Source organism: Pimephales promelas, chromosome 6 (assembly GCF_988280905.1).
Source record: "Pimephales promelas chromosome 6, fPimPro1.hap1.1, whole genome shotgun sequence".
NCBI lineage: Eukaryota > Metazoa > Chordata > Actinopteri > Cypriniformes > Leuciscidae > Pimephales > Pimephales promelas.
In genome coordinates this window covers 5,017,398-5,041,846 of record NC_142774.1, presented here as the reverse complement: position 1 = coordinate 5,041,846, position 24,449 = coordinate 5,017,398, and the positions used below count along the sequence as shown (strand labels likewise).

Here is a 24,449-nt window from a genome sequence, read left to right as displayed (position 1 = left end):
GTGTATATATTATACAGTATATTTGAAATAGTGCTGTCAAACTGATTATTCATGATGAATAGCATCTAACACAATAGGTTGTTTTGTGTTTACACACACACACACACACACAATCTAATTGTAAATTTTAACAAACTATAATAGCATATCAGAATAATACATAAATCATATTTCAAGCTATTAGTCATACCTGAACATGTATTGTGGACGTGAACATTGATGTGTAATGATAAGAGCAATGAAGTGGTCTTGAATTGAGTTATCATGGCCATGTGTGCAGCAGTGAGAGAGATTATAACGTGAACATGTCTGTTAAAGAGGATGAATGTCTGCGGATGGCCACGGCTAATGTGAGGGGTCAGAGGTCAACAGTAGGACCTTTCTCAGTCTAACAGGTCCTTGTGCTGATCTATGGCCTGCTTACATCAGCCGATACATCATCACAGCACAAATACAAGATCTCGGAAGATTCGGATATTATTTTGAAATCTGCAAATAGGAATATGATGTTATTCTGTTTCTGCACTTTTAAGTTGAATTTATTTTTTAGATCATATCAATGTATCTAAATCATCTCTATGACGTCTGTAAATAATCCATCGTATACATCAGAGCAACACGAGCCGAGCAGCTGAACGACACTCTGAGGAGTGTGTGTTAGCAGGACGCGAGCGGAGGCTAGGAATGCACTTTCACCCCTGACCTCAGAGGTCACCGCCGGGACTATAGTTGACTGTGCCGCTGTGTGTGTGGGTGGTGTTTCAGTTACATTACTTTGCATGACATATCCTTACAGGAATCGTTGTGCCATTATTTGCTCTCCCTCATGTCGTTACTAACCCGCATGCTGGTATTTCTTTCACGGGAGACAAAAGAGTTTTTAAGGAACGCACATCTGCAATGTTCTTACATGTTTATTTATATTTCAAACTCAAGGTATAAGGTTTACATTTATATTAATAATGTGGAAGAGAAACATTTTTAGGTCATGTAACTGGTCACAATTTCTTTATGGTAAATCACTTTTTGGCTTCACTGGTTGCTTTTACCTTTCAGAGACAAATACAATGTTTAAAGTGTGTATATAAGGGGTTCAGATGCAAAAGCCTCTAAGTGCCATTTGAAATTTTCTCCTAGAATGATCATTTTTATCAAGCTTGTATATTTAAGTTCAGTAATTTCACTTAAATGACAATTAATAGGTAATCTGAACTTAAATATACAAGCTTGATAAAAATGATCATTCTAGAAGAAAATTTCAAATGGCACTTAGAGGCTTTTGCATCTGAACTCTTCATATACATACCTACAGTATATATAGTAGTATAAATAGTAATATAGGCATTAGTGTAGCCTATATATTTGTCCATTTGTGTTTTTGTGTAGACATATATATGTATATATATATATATATATATATATATATATATATATTGGGGCTGTCAAACGATTAATCTCATTAATCACATCCAAAATAAAAGTTTGTGTTTACATAATATATGTGGGTGCACTGTGTATAATTATTTTATATATATAAATACACACATGCATGTATTTTTAAGAAAAAAAATATTATTTATAAATAAAATATTTATATATAACATATACAATTTATATACAGTATATACATGAAAATATTTCTTAAATATATACAAGCATGTGTGTGTATTTAATTATATATCTATATATAAAATAATTATACACAGTGCACCCACATATATTATGTAAACACAAACTTTTATTTTGGATGCGATTAATCGCGATTAATCAATTGACAGCCCTAATATTTATACTACTATATATTACTACTATATATACATACACAAAGTAATGACACAATTGTACATTTTGGCTAATTCTTTTAATTCAATGTTCAATGTTATTTTAGTATAATTGAGATCAAAAGTTTTTATTTTTACATTTTTACATTTCAAAAAACAAAAATGTTTTTTTTTCCACTTTATTTAACTATAATAAATCTACTTTTAATTGTTTTGCCAACTGTACCATTCACATTCAACAGTTTTGCTTTTTGCTTTCGCCATGTGTTATGTTAATTTAGCTATTGTTTATTTTTATATAAAATAGCTAAATATATATACATATCCCTGCACTGTATATGGATTGTATTTTCTTTATTTTTATTGTATATATTTAATATTGTGCCAAATAAACTAAACAAACTAATCAAAACGGCCTTTTCTTCATAGTCAATAACCTTAAACTGATAGTCAGAACTCTTGTGTGGCTGTCGACAGGAATATCATGAATATATCGGTGTGTTTGGTACTTAAGAGTCTCTCCAACACTTGAATGCTGATACTTGACCTTTAGTTTCAGGGTCACCAGTTGTTCTTTTTAAGCCAAGGAGTTGAAAAGTTTTAATCTGAGGGAGATTTTCGCAAGTCTAATCTCACTGTAGTCCAGAGCGCTCACAGCAAGATCACACAAAGAGAGAGCTGAACACACACACACACACACAGAGAGAGAGAGATAGAGTCTGATGAGATGAAGAGGCCAAAGCGAAGCCGGTTTGCATTTGAATGCAGTCAGTCAGCTGCAGAACAGGATAACATCTCAGCTTTCGCTGATTTGGTTCTGGCCACAGGGACACAAAGAAGACTTTAGAAGAGGGAAGCACTCAACGACATTCCTCAAGTCCAATTCAGTAGAAAGACAGAAGATCGGGCTTATGTTTCAAGACAGAAATAGCAGTTTTTTATGTCTTGGGTGTTGATTCCTGTGCCACTGATTTGAATGATGCTCTTTTTATTCTTCATTCACTGTATTTACATGTCGAACAGCCTTTCACCTTTCTCAAGAACCTCACACTGACTGCTATCATCATCCTGAACTTTTGATCATTTAGCCAATTTGACCGCTCCCATGCCCAAACCCCTCGGTTGTTTTGCTCGGTTACAGGTGGATAAACAGATAATATTAAAGAAATACTAAATAGGCAACTGTGTGTCTTTTCAGTAGATTAAAATCATGCTTTAGGCTCCCCACGTCTTCATATAAACCCACACCAGCCACATTAATCTATCAGGATTTGGAAAATGCTGTAAATCCTCCATTAAATAACATTTTATGGATGTTTGGAAGCGAGCAGCACTCGATCTGGATTAAATCATAGTGACGGGAGGACTAAATGGATGATGGCACACCGCAGTGGAACTATAAACTTAAACAGACAATTATTGATTTTGATATTTTTTTTAGGAATGAAGAGTCTGTGTCTCGATCGGCAACATTACCGCAGTGGGAGAAAAGGGTCAGTGTGGCCGGCGCTTTAATATGGCATGGTGTGGGAGGTCACCCAGGAGTCACGGGTCAAAGATTACCATCCTAAAGGTCTCTATGACCCTTGCAAATTGATTGCTTACACATCAGAAAGCCTCATCTCAGAATGTTAACTTCACATTTAGCTTGGTTAGCAGAATTTGAACATGGATCCGTCATGCCTTGTTACCACTGTGCAGGCTGGTGGTGGTGGTGTAATGGTAAAACGAATAAAACGTATACACTGTTCCTATCATGTTTGTTTATTATAATGTTTGTAGAAAAAAAGCTGCTCACTGATTTCAATATATATTTCGACACTGACAAATCAAACAAATCTTTACATTCATAAATATAAATAATAGCAATATACAGCAGAAGCAGATCTTTGATTTCAGTGAGCAGCTATTGTCTTAAGGATAATGCATAGTCCAGTATTCATCCCTGTATAACTATTGAGAAAATCAACTATTTAAAATAAGACAGAGGTTAAATAGCTGAAACACATCCTAAGAGAAAATATACATAAAAAAGAAAGAAAGTGGCATAAAAACAATTCGCATGGTCCAAAATCTAAACCAAAGAGTCTAGCCAAAATATATATATTTTTTTTTACTGTAAAACAGGATCTCTTGAAGAAGCGGGCAATTTCCTTTCATGAGCAAAAACACACAAAATAAATAATAAAAGTTTGTATAGTACATTTCTATTGCTTCCCTCCCTCTTTTTTCTTCCCTCTTAACAGTGGCTGAATGACAACATCCAAGTTTTTCTTTTTTTTGGCAGCAGTAAATCACGAAGAACAAATGAGTTTTGAGCTGTATGATTATGGGCATGTGAAATAAGGGAGCGTTTAGGCAGCAGACATCACAGCCGGTATTCTGTTCAGTCAGTTTGAGATCATACTCAGTTGAATCAGACGCAAACAAAAAAATAGATGTAAAATGCAAATATATAATGGAAAATGCCTAGAAATTGCGAGAGGCGTGGGAGTGTTACTACGACAGTGAAGGATGAGACAGGACCAGGCCTGGACTTTGTTGTGTTTTATCATGTTTCGTCCATGAGGGGCTGCCGCTTTACTTTCGTTTTGTCGTTTGTTTATTTGGTGATTAAAGATTATGTTAAACGTTCCCCGGTTCCCGCATCCTCCTTCCCTGAGCCTTTAATGTTTGTTACACGACTGTTTAAAATGCATTTAATGATGAGGAGTGTTTGTAAAAATGTTTCAATGCATTAATTTGGTATTTAAAAGACACTTAATATTGGATTCGGACTATGAGAATCAAAACCTGAACTGACTTGAGCTGAGTAACGACACTATTGTCACTGTCTCCTGTAGAGCGGCATATAGAATTTAAAAATTACACAAAATTACAACTGAAATGAGCCTTACTGAACTGAATCAACACTTTTACATCAGAATTTGAATTTATATATTTGATGAAGTTTGCACCATTGATTCTGCTACCGTAAAACAATCTGTATTATATAAAGCGCTATGTTAGAGCCCCTAAAAGTGACATGGTGAATGAACAAAAAAAATATGAAATGGAAGGAAAAAATATATTTCAATGCTTTCGTGTTCTCTCGCAAATGTTTAGAGTTTACCTCCAGAAACTTTGGGTTTGCTCACAAAGAACTCAAAAGTTTTGCTAGAGGGTGGAAAATTTCTCGGGGGAACGCAAACATTTTGCATTCCACATTTTCCTCCCGTCTCATAATTCTTTTTCAACCCTATGTCCATTTAGAGGCTATATAAACAAAAGTGACTTGACTTAAACCGCAAGATCAAAAATGCTGCCTTTTGCTGCTCATAAACCCCTTTCCCACAGCAATCCCGGTAAATTACCGTAAAATTGCCAGAATGATTTACCAGTGAATACACTCTTAGAAGAAAAGGTTCTATATAGAACCTTAAAAGGTTCTATCAGCGCTATGTATTTGGAACCCCTAAAAGGTTCTATAGACTCTTAAAAAAAGGATTCCTTTTTTGGAACCCTGGGGTTCCAATAGAACCTTTTACCAAAAAAATGGATCTATATAGAACCATTTTGGAGTTCCATATATGAAGCGGGGGATGGAACCATTTCTGGTTCTAAATAGAACCATTTCTTCTAAGAGTGTACACAAATATGCCGTTCAATGGCGTTCTGGCTTTCTACCGGGAAGAGACCATTCACACAACAACTCGAAAATACTGGTAAATTCTGTGATGTCAGTCATCGGAAGTGATCTTAAAACACAGAGCCGTTGTCGTCATACATTACCATTACCAGTAACTTACCAGTAAAGACTGTATGTGTGAAAGGGGCAAGTGTCTTTTCGGGCCAGCTTTGACTGGTTCTGAAAAACACTAGATAGTTTCGTAGCTTTCTGCATTATCAAAAAAGGGTCCTGGCTGCAACTCTTTTTAGTCCCAGCCAAAGTCCTGGCCAGTCATCTGGTAGAACTTCATGTTGAAAGGCCTGTAGAAATCCCTGAGTCTGTGCAGCACCTCCGGCGGGATGTGCGGATGCGGCCTTCCTTTCGTCTTCCCCAGGCATCGCGGTCTGCTGCTTCCCTCCGGCTTTTTGAGGCACGGGAAGCCTTTAGTCTGGTTAAAGTAGAAGTGCTTATTGGTGACCACTCGTTTGAGTCCCAGAAAATCCTGCACCCTGCCCATTTCTCCCGCCGGATCCGTCACCAGCTTCTCGCCGCTCACGAAGAGAAGCTGCGCGAGCGGGAAATACCTGAGCCAGTTCTCCAGGTGTTTGGAGTAGATGCCGATCCTCACGGCGCTCCAGGACGTGTCGATCAGACCCGTGGTGGAGTTCTTGAAGGCCAGGTTCTGGAAAGATGGCAGGCCGGCGTTTTTGGTCAGAGTCTGAGTGTAGTCTGACACGGCCCGGGTCACGGGGTCACGGACCACCACGATGAGTTTGGTGCTGCGGCTCATGGAGAAAACCCGGGCAGGGGCTTCACGTGTGATGAAGTAGCTGGGTGTCTTCTCCATAGTGATCTGGCCGTCTAAAGTACGAGGCATTAGGTTCCTACAGTAAGAGAAAGTGAAAATCGGTCAAACATGTGATCAAAACATGGTTTCGAAATGGTTTGCCAATATGCATTCGAGTTTTAAAGTGTTTGCATAATGCTCATTTACAAGTTTATAACTTTATTAGTGTGGTATGGTAGAATACATTTACCTCTTTTCACCTTCTGTCTGAACCATCTGTTTAAGTCACTGGCTGCGTCCGAAATCGCGTACTATGTGAGTAGGTACTATATTTAAATAAGAACGTACTTCACGGCCGTTAAAAAAGTATTTTATATATAGTATGAACACGGGTAGTATGAATGAGTCCGAACGTACTACATGTGCCATGTTGTTGTCGCCTGACATTTTAAGATCCCATTTAGTTCTGCTTTCTGTTTTCATCTGCATTTTTTACATCGACCGAGCCGAACAATCAAGAGGAGGTGACGGTCAGCTGCTCGCAGATCACGCCTTTTGTGGAGTTTCTCAAATAACATTTATTTACCTAATAAATTTTATCTCATAAAATACACACACAACCCCTATGAAGAATGACAGATGTTGATTTTTGGCAAGCCATTTATTTGCTCGTGATATAAATAAACATGAATGAATCAATCGATATACACATGTGTGTCTGTGTTTATCTCCAACCGTTACAGCCGCGGCTCCAGTTTCCGCCATTTTCAAATATAACGACAACTATAACTGAAGTAGTAGGTCATCCGGGTACTTTTCGCCGACTGTTTTTCCAATTCTATGATTTCGGACATACTACTCTGCTTGCGTACTGTTTTTCGCATACTATAGGGAAGTATTCGATTTCGGACGCAGCTACTGTCTCTTTAAAGCCTGTCTCTCTGAAAAGCATCCTCTGCTCTGATTGGTCAGCTGCCCAGTCTAATCGAGCTTCATCTCCTGAGGTTTCATTCACACATAATTATATCTATATGGTGTTGATTTTGATCCATACCATGTTTTTTTTTGGCCCTGCAAATGTTCTTTGAGGACGGGCCAAAGTTGCCGCAAATGGGTTCCAGAAGTAAAAATCCCATTCGTTTTCTCCATAGGGGAATTGATTTTTAACCATAACTTATAAACCGTTGAAGACAGACATACTGTAAGCTACAAGGCTGTTAAATGATGGTATATGCTTAGGTGGAAGCCATCGGTCTACATTATTTCAACATATAAAATTGGCTTAAGCATGGTGATAAAGCTACACTGCAGGCCCAAGAATAAAAAAATATGCATTATGGGATTGTCTTATTGACATTATATACTCACCCTCATTGCAACACAAACTAAGTTACCTTAAAAAAAGTCATACATGTTTGGTTTGGAATGACATGATCATACATTTTTTTTGACGATTTAAACTGTGTCTTTAGGGATGCTGCATTATATTTTTTTCATAATTATGCTTCCTTTCAGAACAGCATTTGGAGAGCACATAAATGTCATCTATGTAGGCAGCTCACTAGGTTTTGGGACAGAAACTATGTGTATCTTAACCTATGTCGTCCAAACTAAATATTGAACAGCAATTTTAGGCAATTCTGCAAAATGAAAAACTTTATTAAAAGTGACTCTGGAGACGTGATAATCGCCACCATTTTCAGCTCTCGCCAGCGGATGAAGCCGTCACAACTGTTCTGCATTTCAGTTCATTATGTTGAAAGATGTTCTTTTTATTATACAAGCACTTCTCTAATGAGTCGCTGTTGAATTACTCACTCGATCTTGAGTAATGCGAAGTGTTGTTAAATAAACATTAAAGTTGACTTTATTAAAAATCAGCCTAGTGGAATGAACAAGAAGGGAGTTGGTCAGCTGCTATAAACGAAAGAAAAAGGAGCTCTTAGCAGTCATTTCCTAGCCATTTCTTTGTAATTAAATGTGAAATTTTCTAGCAATTTGTGAGAAAACCAAATCTGGCAAAAATCATTTGCATTATACATGTATCCTAAATAATATCCTATTAGTATCCTAAAATTTTCTCCATTTAATGGACTTCAATGGGAACCAAACAGTTCAAGGTCCAAATGAGAGTTTCAGAGCAAACTGTTCAAAGGGCTTTAAACGATTCCAGACGATGAGTAAGGGTTCAAGCAAAACTATCGCTCATTTAAAAAAAAAAAATAACAAAGTTTATGTTTTATAAGCTCAAATGGTCGCCTTGCTCTGTTCTGTGATGCGCGTTCGTGACTCTCCTGTTCGAACTCGTTCATCAAAATAAACTAATCTTTTTCTGAGTCAATTCGTTCGTTGAATGAACCAAATGACACGAAAAAAGATTTGTTCATTCTGATGGACGAGTTCGAAAAGAAGAGTCACGAACGTACGTCACAGAAAAGAGCAAGGCGACCATTTGAGCTTATAAAATTTAAACTTTGTTATTTATGTATTAAATGAGCGATCGTTTCACTTGATAAGACCCTTATTCATCGTCTGAAATCGTTTAAAGGCCTTTGAACAGTTTGCACTGAAAGTGTCTTTTGGACCTTGAACCGTTTGGTTCCCATTGAAGTCCATTATATGGAGAAAAATCTTGGAATGTTTTCATCAAAAACCTTAATTTCTTTTCGACTGAAGAAAGAAAGACATGGACATCTTGGATGACATGGGGGCGAGTAAATTATCAGCAAAAAAATTTTTTTAAAGTGAACTACTCCTTTAATAGTAAAGTATAATATATAATAAAAAAAATAATCATTGTTTATTCTAAGATGGTAATAAGTAAAATATATCATTTATAAATACATTTTTATAAACAAATATAACTAAGGATAAGGTTTTTGTTGATTACAAGGTTCAGTTAATCTCCGCGATGGATGTCCAAGAGCTCCAGCATCAAATGGAAAAGTCTCTGCACTAACTCTCATTATTTCCATAGAGAACATATGTAGTAGATTAACTCTTCATTGGTCTGGGATGGCGTTTGGAAAGCTGTCTCTCTCTCTCTCTATCTCTGAGGCTGGCCATCACCTCATTGCCATGAGGCTAATACTGAACTCTAATAGGAATCATATTCCTCTTCGAGAGCTTTACCACAGACAGAGACAAGAGTCAGAGTTAGTGCCAGTGGCCTGATGACTGTGAAATAGAATGAAGCACAACATTGAGACACTGGATTTGCCATATTATGTGACCTACAATGCTTTTAAAGGAACAGTACACCAAAAATCACAACATTTTATCTCTATTTATCCCCTCTGATATCAATCAAAAGTGTGTATTATTATTTAAGTTTTTTTATAGACTCTTCATACAACGCCTGTTTAAAGTCACCATCTTTTATGGAATATTACGTTATTTATTATAAATGATCTTAATTTACTTAAAAAAAAATTCCCGTCCATGTAACATTTAATCAAAATAACTTCCCCTCTTTACTCTTATCTGATGATGCGTTAACTAGCAAGAGGGCGGGGTAACCTGTCACTCACATGAGGTCGACCAATAGCAAACCACAACCATCCAATCCATTCACCATGAACAAAATCAAGTCCTACCCTACATTTTATTCTTGTTCGAAAAGCCCTTTGACTCATCTATACTTTACAATCGGAGAAAAAAGACAATTGCAACTTTGTTTGGTGCTGACTTTAAGCTCTAAAGGGGACAAAAACCATTAAAAAGCACCCTAAAATTACACTCTAAAAAATGCTGGGTTGTTTTAACCCAACTTTGGGTCAAATATGGACTAACCCAGCCGTTGGGTTAAATTTTTACATTACATTTTTAACCCAGCATTTTGGGTTTGTCCATATTTGACCCAAAATTGGGTTAAAACAACCCAGCATTTTTTAGAGTGTATGCCATGCAACTTCTGAAGTCATACAATAACTGAAATGTACCTATTCCAATCATGCAGCATTTCTTTAAAAGTGTTTCAAGTATGATGCATGTTCCCAGTGCCCGCTCTTAGAGATGTGATCTTGATGCATTACAAGCATGTCAGCCTTTTAATTTGGATTCACAATGTCATGGTTAATATCACTGTTGTCATTCTCACCCTGCATCTAAAGTGCCAGCACTGTTTGGCTATGTACACACGGCTAAGTGCTTGTTTAATACAGAGTAATCAAGCTAATGGAAGCCATAATGGCACTGGCCGTGTCTGTTGACATCATGTCAACATCGTTTACGTTGGGGAGAGCAAGCTGGTAATCAGCGAATAGTTTGGGCTTTTCTAGATTCACGCCAATGGCCCACACACTCTGGTCCATCTATTTGATCTCCAAATCCAAAGAAGCATAGCAAGATAAAGCCCCCATTTGGTCCAGGTTTGCAAACGCAGCTAACAAGCGACCTCTGACAACCTTTGATCTCTCGCCAGTTGTGCGCTGTGTGTTTTGTTCGTTATCGGGTGGCTTCGCAGCAGCTGCCGTTACCTGTGCGGTGGTAGGGTGATGAAGCGGCTAGCATCCATGCTGTTTGTTTTGATCACACCTAGCGCAGCGTTAGTGGTTAGCATCTGGGGCCGGGAATGTGGGAGTACATGTGAGCTTATCAGCTCAGAACCTGGCAACAATTTATTTCTGTTTACCAGCAAAGAAGGCACGGCTGCGGGTGGCCTGGTGCAAAAATGGCCTCTAAAAGTATCGACAAAGTCAATTTGTTTGGCGTTCATTTGATTATAAAATAAGCATAAAAATTGTTAAGAAAACAACATTGTGACATTGTTTTCCTAACATCTAAACATCCTTACAATGAAATAAATTAGATAGATAGATAAATAGATACATCCTTACAACAAGGAAAGAAGGAAGGCAGTGATATTAACCTTGGCATTGTGAATCCAAAGTAATAGGTTTGCATGCTTGTAAAGTAAGGATGGATGGAAAGACGGAAGGAAGGATGGATGGATGGATGGATGGAAAGATGGATGGATGGAGAGATGGCAGGATGGATGAATGGATGGCAGGAAGGAAGGAAGGAAGGATGGATCGATGGAAGGATGGATGGATGGAGAGATGGGTGGATGGATGGAAGGATGGGTGAAAGGAAGGATGGATGATGGAGAGATGGATGGATGGAAGGATGGATGATGGAGAGATTGATGGATGGATACAAAGAAGGAAAGAAGGAAGGAAGGAAGGAAGGATGGATAGAAAGAAGGATGGATGGAAGGAAGGATGGATGGAAGGATGGAAGGAAGGAAGGATGGATAGAAAGAAGGATGGATGGAAGGAAGGATGGATGGAAGGAAGGAAGGAAGGAAGGATGGATAGAAAGAAGGATGGATGGAAGGAAGGATGGATGGAAGGATGGAAGGAAGGAAGGATGGATAGAAAGAAGGATGGATGGAAGGATGGATGGATGGATGGAAGGAAGGAAGGATGGATAGAAAGAAGGATGGATGGATGGAAGGATGGATGGAAGGAAGGATGGATGGAAGGAAGGAAGGAAGGAAGGAAGGATGGATAGAAAGAAGGATGGATGGAAGGAAGGAAGGATAGATAGAAAGAAGGATGGATGGAAGGATGGATGGATGGATGGAAGGAAGGATGGATAGAAAGAAGGATGGATGGATGGAAGGATGGATGGAAGGAAGGAAGGATGGATGGAAGGAAGGAAGGATGGATGGAAAGATGGATGGATGGATGGATGGAGAGATGGCAGGATGGATGAATGGATGGCAGGAAGGAAGGAAGGAAGGATGGATCGATGGAAGGATGGATGGATGGAGAGATGGGTGGATGGATGGAAGGATGGGTGAAAGGAAGGATGGATGATGGAGAGATGGATGGATGGAAGGATGGATGATGGAGAGATGGATGGATGGATACAAAGAAGGAAAGAAGGAAGGAAGGAAGGAAGGAAGGAAGGAAGGAAGGAAGGATGGATAGAAAGAAGGATGGATGGAAGGAAGGATGGATGATGGATGGATGGATGATGGAAGGAAGGAAGGAAGGAAGGAAGGAAGGAAGGAAGGAAGGATGGAAGGATAGATAGATAGATAGATAGATAGATAGATAGATAGATAGATAGATAGATAGATAGATAGATAGATAGATAGATAGATCAATCAATTTTCAATTGTATTTATTTATTTATTGTCACTCCCATGAGAAATCTGTAAGAAACAGAGGCTCAAAATATTCCTGAAAAAGATGAACAAAAGAAGAACATGGTTTCATATTGGACACCAGACAAATATACTGACTGACCACCAGTGTTTGGGTTAGGTTTCTGTGGGTTACTTTTCAAAATATTCAAATACATTTTTGAACCAAAAACATGTTGAACTGTTAAAAAAGAGACAATAAACAAAGAGCGGTAAGTCACGCCCGATTACACGACAAGCTCTTCCTATTCCACCTCTTCCTCTGAGCTGTTTGCATTATATACACGTCATAACAGAGTGGGATCTTCTCTCCCTCATTTACATGAACCACCGGATATGACCTTTCTCCCATTATCAGAGGAAAACATCCAGACTGAACACCCCCCTGTGTCTGGCAGCAGTGACCCGGGATGTTCCCGTAGGATCTCTGCCACATCTGGCAGCAATGAGTCTCTGGGAGGAAGTTGCTTCCTATTAAGGGCTAACCATGGGCCGAAAAGTTGAAACCAGTACGGATTTAATAATTTTGGATTGAAAAAATTAAAAAAAGGTTATCTTAACTTCCGGGAAGCAAGCAAAACTCAAAAAAGCCCTTGCAAATAAAATAATGTGTTTAATTGCAGTGCTGGGCTAAGTGGACGAGGACGCAAGGTCCTTCTTATTGGGAGCATTGAGGACACAGGCTTGTCATTACACAGCAAAGGGAAGCTTCTAGAAACTGTGGGAAGCAATTAAATGTCAGCTGGAAATACACAAGTTAAACTGCACGAACATGCAAGCGGACAGAAATCACAAGACGAAACAAGCCCTTAGGGAAGAGAGATGACAGAGGAGACTCTTAAACGTCTCAATTGTTTCTTTTAGACATCAATTAGCCCACATTAAACAGAGACTAGATAGTTTGATCTCCAGACAACAGATCCTAGTGATTGCACGTCTCCTCTAGACTCTCTGCACTCTTAGAAGAAATGGTTCTATATAGAACCCTTTTTTTTTTTTGGGTAAAAGGTTCTATTGGCCAAGTATGGAACCCCAGGGTTCTATATAGAACCCAGAGGAACCCTTTTTTAAGAGTGTATAGAAACTTTTAGGGGTTCCAAATACATAGCGCTGATAGAACCTTTTAAGGTTCTTCTAAGAGTGTGTGTCACTATTGACAACGATTTGAACATGATCTGAGCTTCTCTTCAAAGGAATGCTGAATGTAAATGAGTCAGAACTGAGCTCTCTATTAACATCAGAGCAATAAAGTCTTGTAATTCTTGAAACGCTCAGCGGGCGCTGACACACGTCATGTTTTGACTCCGCGTGTGTGGCATCGCAGGAAAGACACAGGTCAAAGGAGAAGCCGAGGTTTAAACGCTCACATCCTCCAAAGAAAGAGAGAGAGAGAGAGGGGGGGGGTTCTGAATTAACAGGAAACAGATTAGCGGTAAATCAGATTGTTCAGTGTGTGTGTGTGTGTGTGTGTGTGTGTGAAAGAGAGAGAGAGAGAGAGAAACTAATTGGCATTCTTATCATGTGGGAAAATCAGTGGTGCTGCCGAGAGTGTGTTTGCGTGGGTTTATCTGTGAAGCAGTGGCAGGATGAACACACCCAAAGATGAAGAGGCAGAAAAAGACAACTACAGATGCATTCAAACACTGTCAACTCCCTCTTCGTAAAATTCCTCCTAAAATACCTATCGATTCGAGCTTGTCAGCTGTGGCATCTACGAGCAGCCGAACCCAACGTCAAAAACACCCGGACAGTTTTTTGTGAACTACAGGCAACATGTCTCAAGAGATACAGTATATTTTATGGTATTTTTTGGGGCATAAGAACGATTTTTTTTAACAGATCTTTTATTACTTATGACAGCTTGGTCTGTCTTGAGTTTGCTGGTCACATGATTTGCTTCAAACTTTTTGTGATCAATTAGTCAGCCTGACCTAAATCCAACATGGCTGCCAGTGGTGCAGAACATTCAGATATTTAGATGAGTAAATATTTATTAAACTATTAAAACTACTAAAAAAAAAGAATACTGCTAACATTAAATGCGAACATTGTCTTAATGTGCTGAAGGATAAATTTAAGTAATATGTTGTTATTTAGCACGTTTTGAAATGTATGTCTCCTGAGTATAAAAAAGGGATTAAACCAGCTCTATTTAAAATGCACTATTCAAACTTAAATGACTAGAATGCTTTGGAATATAGACCCAATTTTGGTCTTGTTTTAAAGAAAACAGTCTGAAGTGAAAAATTAAAATATGAAAAAGTTAAGGAAGTTTAAAACTTACATTAAATCAGATATACTGTATTTTTATAAAACATGTATTTTACAAAATATTTTTTACTATAAAATTACTATAGAATCAAAGCCATATATCTAACCAAGTTCCTCACACACATGACCAGCGTCGGCCAATAGTAAGCCTGCTTGTGACGTACAACAGAAGCGTTGCGCAGTCGAGGCCCACAGAGAAGGAAATGCATAGTTGAATAAAGTTGTTTTTTTGTTTGTTTGTGTGCACAAAAAGTGTTCTCGTCACTTGATAAACTTCAGGTTGAGCCACTGTAGTCGCTCGGACTATTTTTAAGATGTCTTTAATAACTTTTCTGGGCCGGCAAGTTTCAATCCCTTAAGAAGCCTATGGAGGAGTGATCCGGCTCTCAGATTGAATCAAAAATATCTTAATTTGTGTTCTGAAGATGAACGAAAGTCTTACGAGGTTGAACAACATGAGGGTGAGTAATTACTGACATAATTTTCATTTTTGGGTGAACTATCCCTTTAATGAGTCAATTAAAGAGCTTTTCTCAAAAGGGCTCTGAACTCTGGAAGATGCTGCCAACTGAAATAAAGCAATGCATGACATAAAGCCTTACACAAGGGTGGTTGTGGATTATTGTTTGATTTTTTTTTTATGTATGTTTCCAGGGTATATATATATATATATATATATATATATATATATATATATATATATATAATCGCTTATGTCTATTTCTGAATCTTCACAGCTTGACTACTTTATATGGCCAGCAAAAGTGAGCTTTTGGAAATCTGATCACAAATAGAAAAAAACCCCCAATGCAATACTGTATCCTTAATGCATCTGAGATTCGGGAAGTGTCACAGTTTCTGGAAATGGTCCAGTATCAGGACATTGCTAAATGGCCACAAACGCTCAACATAAATTTACAGTACAAATTTGGCAGGAGGACCCTGGGAAAAAAGACCTGGCGCAGTGCGTATTCAAAGAACTATATGCTATGGTGGTGTGTGCAGTGAATACGCTTTCTGTGACAAATGTGACTGAATCAAAGCCAAAGAGCAAAAACTACATTTATAAAACCGGTGTAAATTTATATGTGACCAGAGAGCGTCTCTGTAGCTCCTATAGACGTTTCACTGCACTCATGAAGGAATATAAAAGTAAAAACAGATCGCACAATGGAAATCTGTTCAAATATGCACCACACAGAATTTTAAGTGACTCAATATGGAGTGTGTAGCAGCATAATGAAGCTTTAAGACCGGCCGGGAGGAAACCACATCCCTGGCTTGGTTAACAGCCCACCGTATGAGCAGATTTAACAGTCAGTCGCAGGACGACGAGCAGAAGAACGACTGCAGCTGCACAATCGTGATTGGTTTTTTTATTAATCATACTTTTCTGGTTAAGGAATATGGGATCTTCTCTGTGTTTCAGCAGCGGAAGACGAGGCATTTCTGCTGAGAAGCCATGCATCAAAAACAACTATCTATGCCGCTGTGGGTTGGTGAACAACGTAGGACAAGCCAAAGCTTTCTTTCTCTTGGCCTAGACTGTAACTTACCCACTCCAAGTTGTTCCTTAGGAAATTATTATCCAGCTTACCACAAAAAAAATCACAAGAAAAAAATAACAAAGCTAAACGCATTTCGCAGAGACTTACAACTCATCCAGGTGTGTCCACGAAAGAGAACGTCAAAAGTAACTAGGCGCTATAACTGATTAAGCTAGCCAATCAGAAACCCTCTCTGCCAGTCGTGATTTTGCATATTCGAATTTGCTGACAGGATTGGCTTAAATACATTTGGAGGGCGGGGTTTTGAAATGAGCATAATAGCAGAAACTTACAAAGCAGCGGAAATTGCTCACCGAACTTTTTCCTGTGATTATCAAATTAGTAAATTAATGAAATTACCCTTAAAAATAAATAGGGGGGGGGGGGGGGGGGAGTTCTTAAAGAAGAATGGAGAAGATTTTAATAATCTAAATTAGGGTTGTGAAATAATTAATCTCGGTTAATCGCATCCAAAATAAAAGTTTGTGTTTACATAATATATGTGTGTATAGTTATTTTGTATATATATATACACAAAATAATTGCAGAACTTCAAAAGTAACTAGGCGCTATAACTGATTAAGCTAGCCAATCAGAAACCCTCTCTGCCAGTCATGATTTTGCATTTTCGAATTTGCTGACAGGATTGGCTTAAATACATTTGGAGGGCGGGGTTTTGAAATGAGCATAATAGCGGAAACTTACAAAGCAGCGGAAATTGCTCACCGAACCTTTTCCTGTGATTATCAAATTAGTAAATTAATGAAATTACCCTTAAAAATAAAGGGTGGTGGGGGGGGGGGGGGGGTTCCTTAAAGAAGAATGGAGAACATTTTAATAATCTAAATTAGGGTTGGGAAATGATTAATCGCGATTAATCGCTTCCAAAATAATATATGTGTGTGTATAATTATTTTGTATATATATATATATATATATATATATATATATATATATATATATATATATATATATAAACACACATATGCATGTATATATATAATATCAAATATTTATGTTTATGTATAATATTAATTTTGTATAAATATATTTATGAAGTACATGCAAATTTTTCTTAAATATATACACATGCATGTGTGTGTATTTATATATACAAGATAATTATACACACTACACACACATATATCATGTAAACACAAACTTTTATTTTAGATGTGATTAATCGCTTCAGAGTCCTAATCTAAATAAATAACGTGTTCCCCACTATAAAGGAATGGAAAGATTCCATGGATTCTTCACTGGAACAATCGATGCCAATAAAAAAACCCTCTCTTCCAATGCAATTTCTTTTTATATCTATCCGAGATCTGTTGAGATTGTTTAGTGTCGCATATAAACAGATCTCCTATGATTATTATCAAGAGACCCTGCATTTGGTGCAACAAATTGTTTTAGGACATGATGGTTTCCATCATTGCTTCCTGACTGTTCTTCTTCATTCCGACTCTGAGGATATAGATAACTCATCTATCTCTGTTCTGCAGCGCTGATGGTTTCTTCCACACCACTACCCTCAGCCCTGATCAATCAATGGCTAGTTTTATGTTAGAGACCCGGGTCACATGGGAAATCAAGCCGGCGCTCTGACATCATGAAATGTATGGTTTTAATGTCTAAATTCAATGTGTAATGCAAAATGTAAATGTATTCATTAACAAGTATTCAACTGAAGAAAAATGGATTGCTAATGCTTTTTCTGGAATTCCGCCTATATCGACTATTGTTTAAAACCACTTCTTCTGAAAATGTATCTTTACAAATTTGCAAAATATAAATATCCAAATCTTTCTATCGACATAATTCAATGTACTAATATACAGTGCCCTAACCCTAAGCTCTTAAAAGCATAAACCTTTATGGCCAAGAATCATAAAGAAACTCTTGAGCTGAAAAGGCAGCAGCAGTTTGTCAGCCAGATTGAATATGCACAGGTTAATTAACTGTCTCTATGCCTAAGTGCAATACAGTTGGTTAAGGAAGAATCGATGACCAGCACGTCTGCATTCATCATTGATCGAGAGGGGACTTTTATTCCACACAGTGATTTATGGAGTCATGAGAAGGTGCTACCAGTGTCAGGTGGGGGAGGACCAAGTTTTATGGATTAATGCACAGAATTAAAGAACATGTAATAGATGGACATGTTAATCAGAACATATTAGCAATTCATGAGAAGAAAATAGCAAACCATTTTTCATAGAAACAGCTTTTCAGAAGATTTTTATGATTTGTAAAACTAAATTACAATTCTTCATTAAATCATTTTAATGTTACAATTATTATTTTATAAATTATATACTGTAGTAAAATTAGATATTTTTCATTTGCATATAATACTAATTCATATTTGTTACTTCTAATAATTAATAAATAATACTACTTATCATACAATATTTAAGCATTTTCTAAAAACACACTGTTGTAGTAAACACGTCCTTTTTTGAATAGACATGGAAATGCATATTTCGTACTTAAAAGGTTGTAATTCAAGAATGCTTTGTAAGATTGGTCTCATTTTAAAGAAGACATTTGGCAGAGTTTTGTCGAAGTGAAATAAATTAAGAAAGTGAAACAGAAAAAACGTTATAGAAGTTTGAGTTTATGGAAATGTACAATGTAAAAAAAAAATCATTCATATTTTATATAAAATATATATTTTCAAAACCTGGGCTACTCTAAAACTGCAGAAAACCCAAAGCTAAAAATCTGAACAAGTTTTGTTTAAAATTAGGTTGATATCTAAACAAAATGAGCTTTCTGTGAGATTTTGTTTGGGCGCAGTACCGAACGCTTCCACTAGGGAACAACCAGACTCTATTACTGTAAATATAAGGGCGCCTCCATTTCTATACAGTATGTGTTTTGAGTGATATGAACCATTAATTTCACAATTTTCATGCCATTTATGAAGGAGAGTTCCTATTCAGAAGTAATATGAGAAGTTTGGCAGATTTTGATATGAATTCAACCTCTAAGAAAAAAAAAACGCATGTGCGTTATAGCTTATTGCCACATCACAAATGGCGAATTTATTATTTTTTCATAATATTTAAAACATTTTCAGACCTTTTTTTTTTTAAATAATTGAACGGATGCAATCTGAACTCTTGGCATGAAAACAAACCAAGGTTTCTACCTTTTTTTTCTTCATGATTTTTCATGTTCATCACTATTTCAAAATAAAGGTCTGAACACGCTTTATGAGTATGAAAATTATTATGAAAATTAAACAAATTGATAAATTATGGCTTATGTCTAATTTATTTTGAAAAGCAGTCACCAAATATGGAAACTAGAGATTGTAAGCTTTCAAATGATATATAGTTTGTCAATATAAGGTCTTTTCTAAGATATTATTGTTTTAAAAATATAATGGCAAACGTACAGTACAATGTAAATTAAAATAAAATGATCAAATTAAAAATGAAAATAAAATGTTTGACTAAACACCTATAATATCAAATGTAGTAATCATTTTGTACAATATTTCAGATGGGCAAGTCATGACCTTTTAATGGGTAAAGTGAGCACCTGCACTCTCTCTCTATCACACACACACTTTTCCATAGGGCTTCCAGCTGGCATGCACAATAGCTCAGCTGTCATTACACGTCTGCACACACACAGAACACCAGTGGTGTTGACAAGGCTGATATTGAATTATACGTTACAAAAACCCCGTACATGAGTACTTTGTTTGCATAAGGCTGTCACCACATGCTGGAACAAATGTGTGTGAAAGAGAGAGAAATCATCAAACTAAGCCTCAAAGTCGCTTCGCACAGCAGAGAGGAAATGCATAAACCGTCCATGATTATTATCTCCATAATAAAACCTATATAATACACACTCACCCTCATGACATTGCAAACACATTCAGGTTCTATGAAGAAAAACAATAACAACAGCATACGAGTTTGGAAAGTGAGTAAATATGACAGAATTTAATTTTGGGCCAAAGTTTTTCTTAATAGACATGTTTAAGATATCATCAGATGAGAGACACAGACATTTTATTGACAGAGGGCTGAACGTCCTGCCGATGAGACATGACTCTACACACTGGGCCGGTTATTGACAGGTGATATTAATGAACCCAGAGGGGAAGAATCAATTACTGATCATTCAGACAGACGTATAACTGGTTTAAACATGCAGTTTTGAAAGAAAACTCTTTTGAGGAGTTCATTAAACCAATGATCTCTGCTGGAAGACTTTACGAGGAGGAGGCTTTATGTGCCTCAGATATGCATAAATTACGATGTCTGTTGTAAAATTGGGCTTCTGTGAGATATAACATCTGGTGGCTCACTTAATTACCACTCTTAACATTTTAAGTGGGTAACTTGGATAAAGAAAATTGCAGTCTCCAAGAATCGAAATCATAGGGAGTGATTTACAGACAGATAAGATTAACATTTGTGATCGGTTTATAAAGTAGAACTGCCACTTTTGGTTTCAATATGCATCTCTTTCTTGCGTCTCGAGTGGTACTAGAACGGGTGGTTGCCATGGTTATTGGTTTAGCACGTTGCTATGCAGTCACTAGGAGAGTTTTTTCATGCATACGTAAATAAACAAACCATATTTGGCAGTTAATGGTACTGTTGGTGCTTCAATGTAAAGTCAGCGCGTGTTATATTAACGATAACGGGTGCCGTGTGCGTAGTATAGCGCCGTTTTGTCATATAGCGTTTTATATGACGCTAAAGGATGAGAATGCGTAAAGTGCTTCAAAACACTTGATAGCCATCTGCAAACAAGTGCTATATTTATTTAAGAAAAATGTCACTACTCTGGTTTAGCCTACAGCCAATTGTATTCATACTTTTTCACGTGTGCCTCAAGTGTCCTTGCATGCAACAAGCGCGTGATATCTTTCATGGATGGCTGCATAATGCAGTTGACACGTTTAGAGTTTTATTTTATTTTAGACTCCCTATATAGTTGGATACAGTCTCACTATTGACAGACGACCTACCTGTACCACTGAAGACCCCTCTCATAAAACCTGTCAAAGAAGTGCGGCTCTGCGCCCACCGCTCGCACGTCAGGATGCACGCGCAGGAACTCCAGAAGCGCGCGCGTTCCCCCCTTCTTCACGCCGATGATAATCGCCTGAGGAAACTCTTTAGTCCCGAAGTTGTTTGACACAGAAAGATTGCTGTAAGTGTCATAGCCTAAAGCTCGCTGTCGCTTCTCATCTTCCACGTCCTGGTCGAGGAGTTCGCGCACGACGGAGCCGTTCCCGCGCGCCTCCGGCTGGAGTTTCTTCCCTTCCTTTGGGAAAAGTTTGCTTCTGAAACTCTGATGCACGTACAGTGGACTCGGCATGGAATCGCAGTATCCAGTGAGACAGTAGAATAAATAGGTGAATATAAGGATCATGGTAAAGAACACGGACACCTTGGAATGCGCTTTCAGGTGTCCGAAGTCGAAACTCGTCGTCCAACATCCCATGAGTGTCTTTGCTTCGCAAGACATAACACGGTAAACGGAGGAATCATGCCGTATTAAATGCAAAAGAGTGACTTTTGGTTGCAAGACTTGACATTTAGTGAGATTTACTCACGCCTCGAAGTCACTAATTTTGCGCGTTCGCGTGTAAGATAACGAATCATAATTGTCATGCTCTTTTTTGCTGGAGTGATAGCTTCGGATGCAGCTTCGGGTGACCAGGGTTACCCACTCATCTCCCACCCGTTTATGGTGTGTATCCACGCCCTGCCTTCCGAGTCCCACCCCTATTCCTCAAATTGCTTTTATGACTTTCCTAAGCAGTTACAAATCCATGAAGTGCTGTTAAATCGATGAGAGTTAGAGAGCTTGTTTTATTTGCGGATGAGAAAAGAACAGGTCAAAGTTCATCCATAAGAGAGAGAGATAGTGAAATGTTATCTCGGGTATTTTTATGGCATGTAGGCTACTTTCCTACAGTGGAGATGAAGAGGTCAGTCAGTGAGCAACACCTGTCCTGCAGGCCACACACTCAGCGGAGACAGTCTGCTCCTTCATCTGGTCTCTGACACACACACATTTTATTATTTTATCTGGAATGACCAATACTGATTAAAACAGCAGCATCCAAATATCCCAAAAAAAAAAAAAACAATATAAAAGACAAGACAATGCATATAATATATAATATATATAATAGCACACGCACACACACACTAGAATATTAATTTAAAAGTACTTTTTAGACTGTATAGTTCCAATACAATTAGCAATATGACAATAAAAAACATAAATAACAAATAAATCAGGGGTTTTCAAACTTTTTTAAATAAAAAGTGTAGCCTTATTTATATTTTAAGAAGGGAACCCGTGCAAAGGCATAGCCATATTTGAGGTTTAATATTTTTAATACATTCATTAATACTTACACCCTTGTAAAACACACACACACACACACACACACACTGTAAAAATGAATACGCTTTATCTAATCAAAACAATTGTGGCAACAGATTACAAGCAATATTATTAAAAATTGAACAAATTAGAATTGAGTAATAATTAATCAAATTAATTCCTTAAAAGTTAACCATTTAAAATGAGTAAAACTTAAAACAACAACTAAAAAAATACATTAAAGTCACCATTATGGTGATCAGTGTTTGTTTTAAAATTACGGTTTTCTCCTTTAGTGATTCTGCTTGTTAACAATATAAAATAAAGAGTTATTAATTCATCTTTTTAATTAATCTTTCTTATTACTCAATTCTAATTTGTTCAATTTAATGAATACTGCTTGTAATCTGTTGCCACAATTTTATTGATTTGATAAAGCATATTAATTTTTACAGTGCGCACACACGCACACACATATATACTGTATATAGGCTTATATATATATATATGCATTTATGTTATGCCAAGTATACTACAAATACCCAGCAATTGTACTTTTGGTATACTAAATTGATATATGTACAAGTCTGCTATTGTAATGCATAATTTTGCACTTTTAGTTTTCTGGAAAGGAAAAGGCACTTTCCAAGATATAATGTACATAAGTATATTTGATTGTGCTAAAACTGAACTAAGTCTACTTTAGGAACACTTAAATATCTTGCTTTTATAGACTGATATTATACAGTGAACATACTGTGGTTAATAATAGTGATATTAAAACACATTTTAGGCTTAATATTAAGAAATGTGCATTGTGCACTGAAGAAGTAGGCCTACTCTAATTACAGTTTGATTATTATATGTTGATAATTATATGTTAAACTTGATTATTTGATTATTATATAAGGGATATATCAGTAAATATGTTCATGTTCTATTGTACAAAAATAAAGTATTAAAAAATGTATTTTAAATACATTTTGGTAGTTTTGTTTTACTTGGGCATGGAGAAATACAAACAGCAAGTGTGGTTTTATAAACACTACAATTGACTACAAGTAATTGACTTTTATTTATAAGTGTAATAAAAACAAAAGCAAATGATTAAAATACTGTCTGGACAATATTTACTAATATCTTCTTTTGTTTTACCCACTATTACTGTAAATTATAAGAATTTCAATTCAGATTTCACCATAAATCTAAACCAGGCTTACAGGCTCTGCGCACACGCGTATGAGAAACACAACCGAAACGTGTGTTTGTGTGTGAAATATTAATGTTGAAATATCAACATTAATATTTCACTAAATACTGCTAAATACTTTGAACAAAACATTTTCCTTCCAAACATCTAGTCAGGATTTCCCCCCAAAACTTCTAAAATCGATTTGCCAAGCCTTTTCTCTCAAACTATTTATGGACCCCTTATGAATTTGAAAATCACTGCTCTTAATATTCAACTAGACTTACTCTCTTAAAGGGACAGCTCACCCAAAAACGAAAGTTATGTGATCATATACTCACGCTCACGTTGTTCCAAACCTGTATGATTTTCTTTCTTCTGCTGAACACAAAAGAAGGTGAAGAATGTCAGTAAAGAAACGGTTGATGGACACCATTGTCTTCCATAGAATGAAAATAAATCCAGTAGCAAAAGAAAGAAAGTAATACAGGTTTGGAACAACGTGAGAATGTATATAATGACATCATTTTCATATTTTTGGGTAAACCATTGGGTAAACCATGGAGTTTGGAACAGCATATATATATATATATATAATAGGGCTGTCATATTTAGGGCTGTAAATATAAATATTTTATATATAAATAATATTTTTTTCTTAAATATACAAGCATGTGTGTGTATTTATATATATAT

At 36.9% G+C, this 24,449-nt stretch overlaps 1 protein-coding gene across 1 annotated transcript; it reads right to left on the bottom strand.

Moving 5' to 3' along the window:
- Positions 1-3,567: 3,567 nt before the first annotated feature.
- LOC120489428 (heparan sulfate glucosamine 3-O-sulfotransferase 6) lies at positions 3,568-24,139 on the bottom strand. The gene is made up of 3 exons (XM_039686238.2): positions 24,095-24,139; positions 21,192-22,232; positions 3,568-6,314 (listed from the first exon to the last, which is right to left on the bottom strand). The coding sequence occupies exons 2-3, from the start codon at positions 21,692-21,694 to the stop codon at positions 5,696-5,698; spliced, it is 1,122 nt and encodes a 373-aa protein (XP_039542172.2). The 5' UTR covers positions 21,695-22,232; positions 24,095-24,139; the 3' UTR covers positions 3,568-5,695.
- Positions 24,140-24,449: the final 310 nt, after the last annotated feature.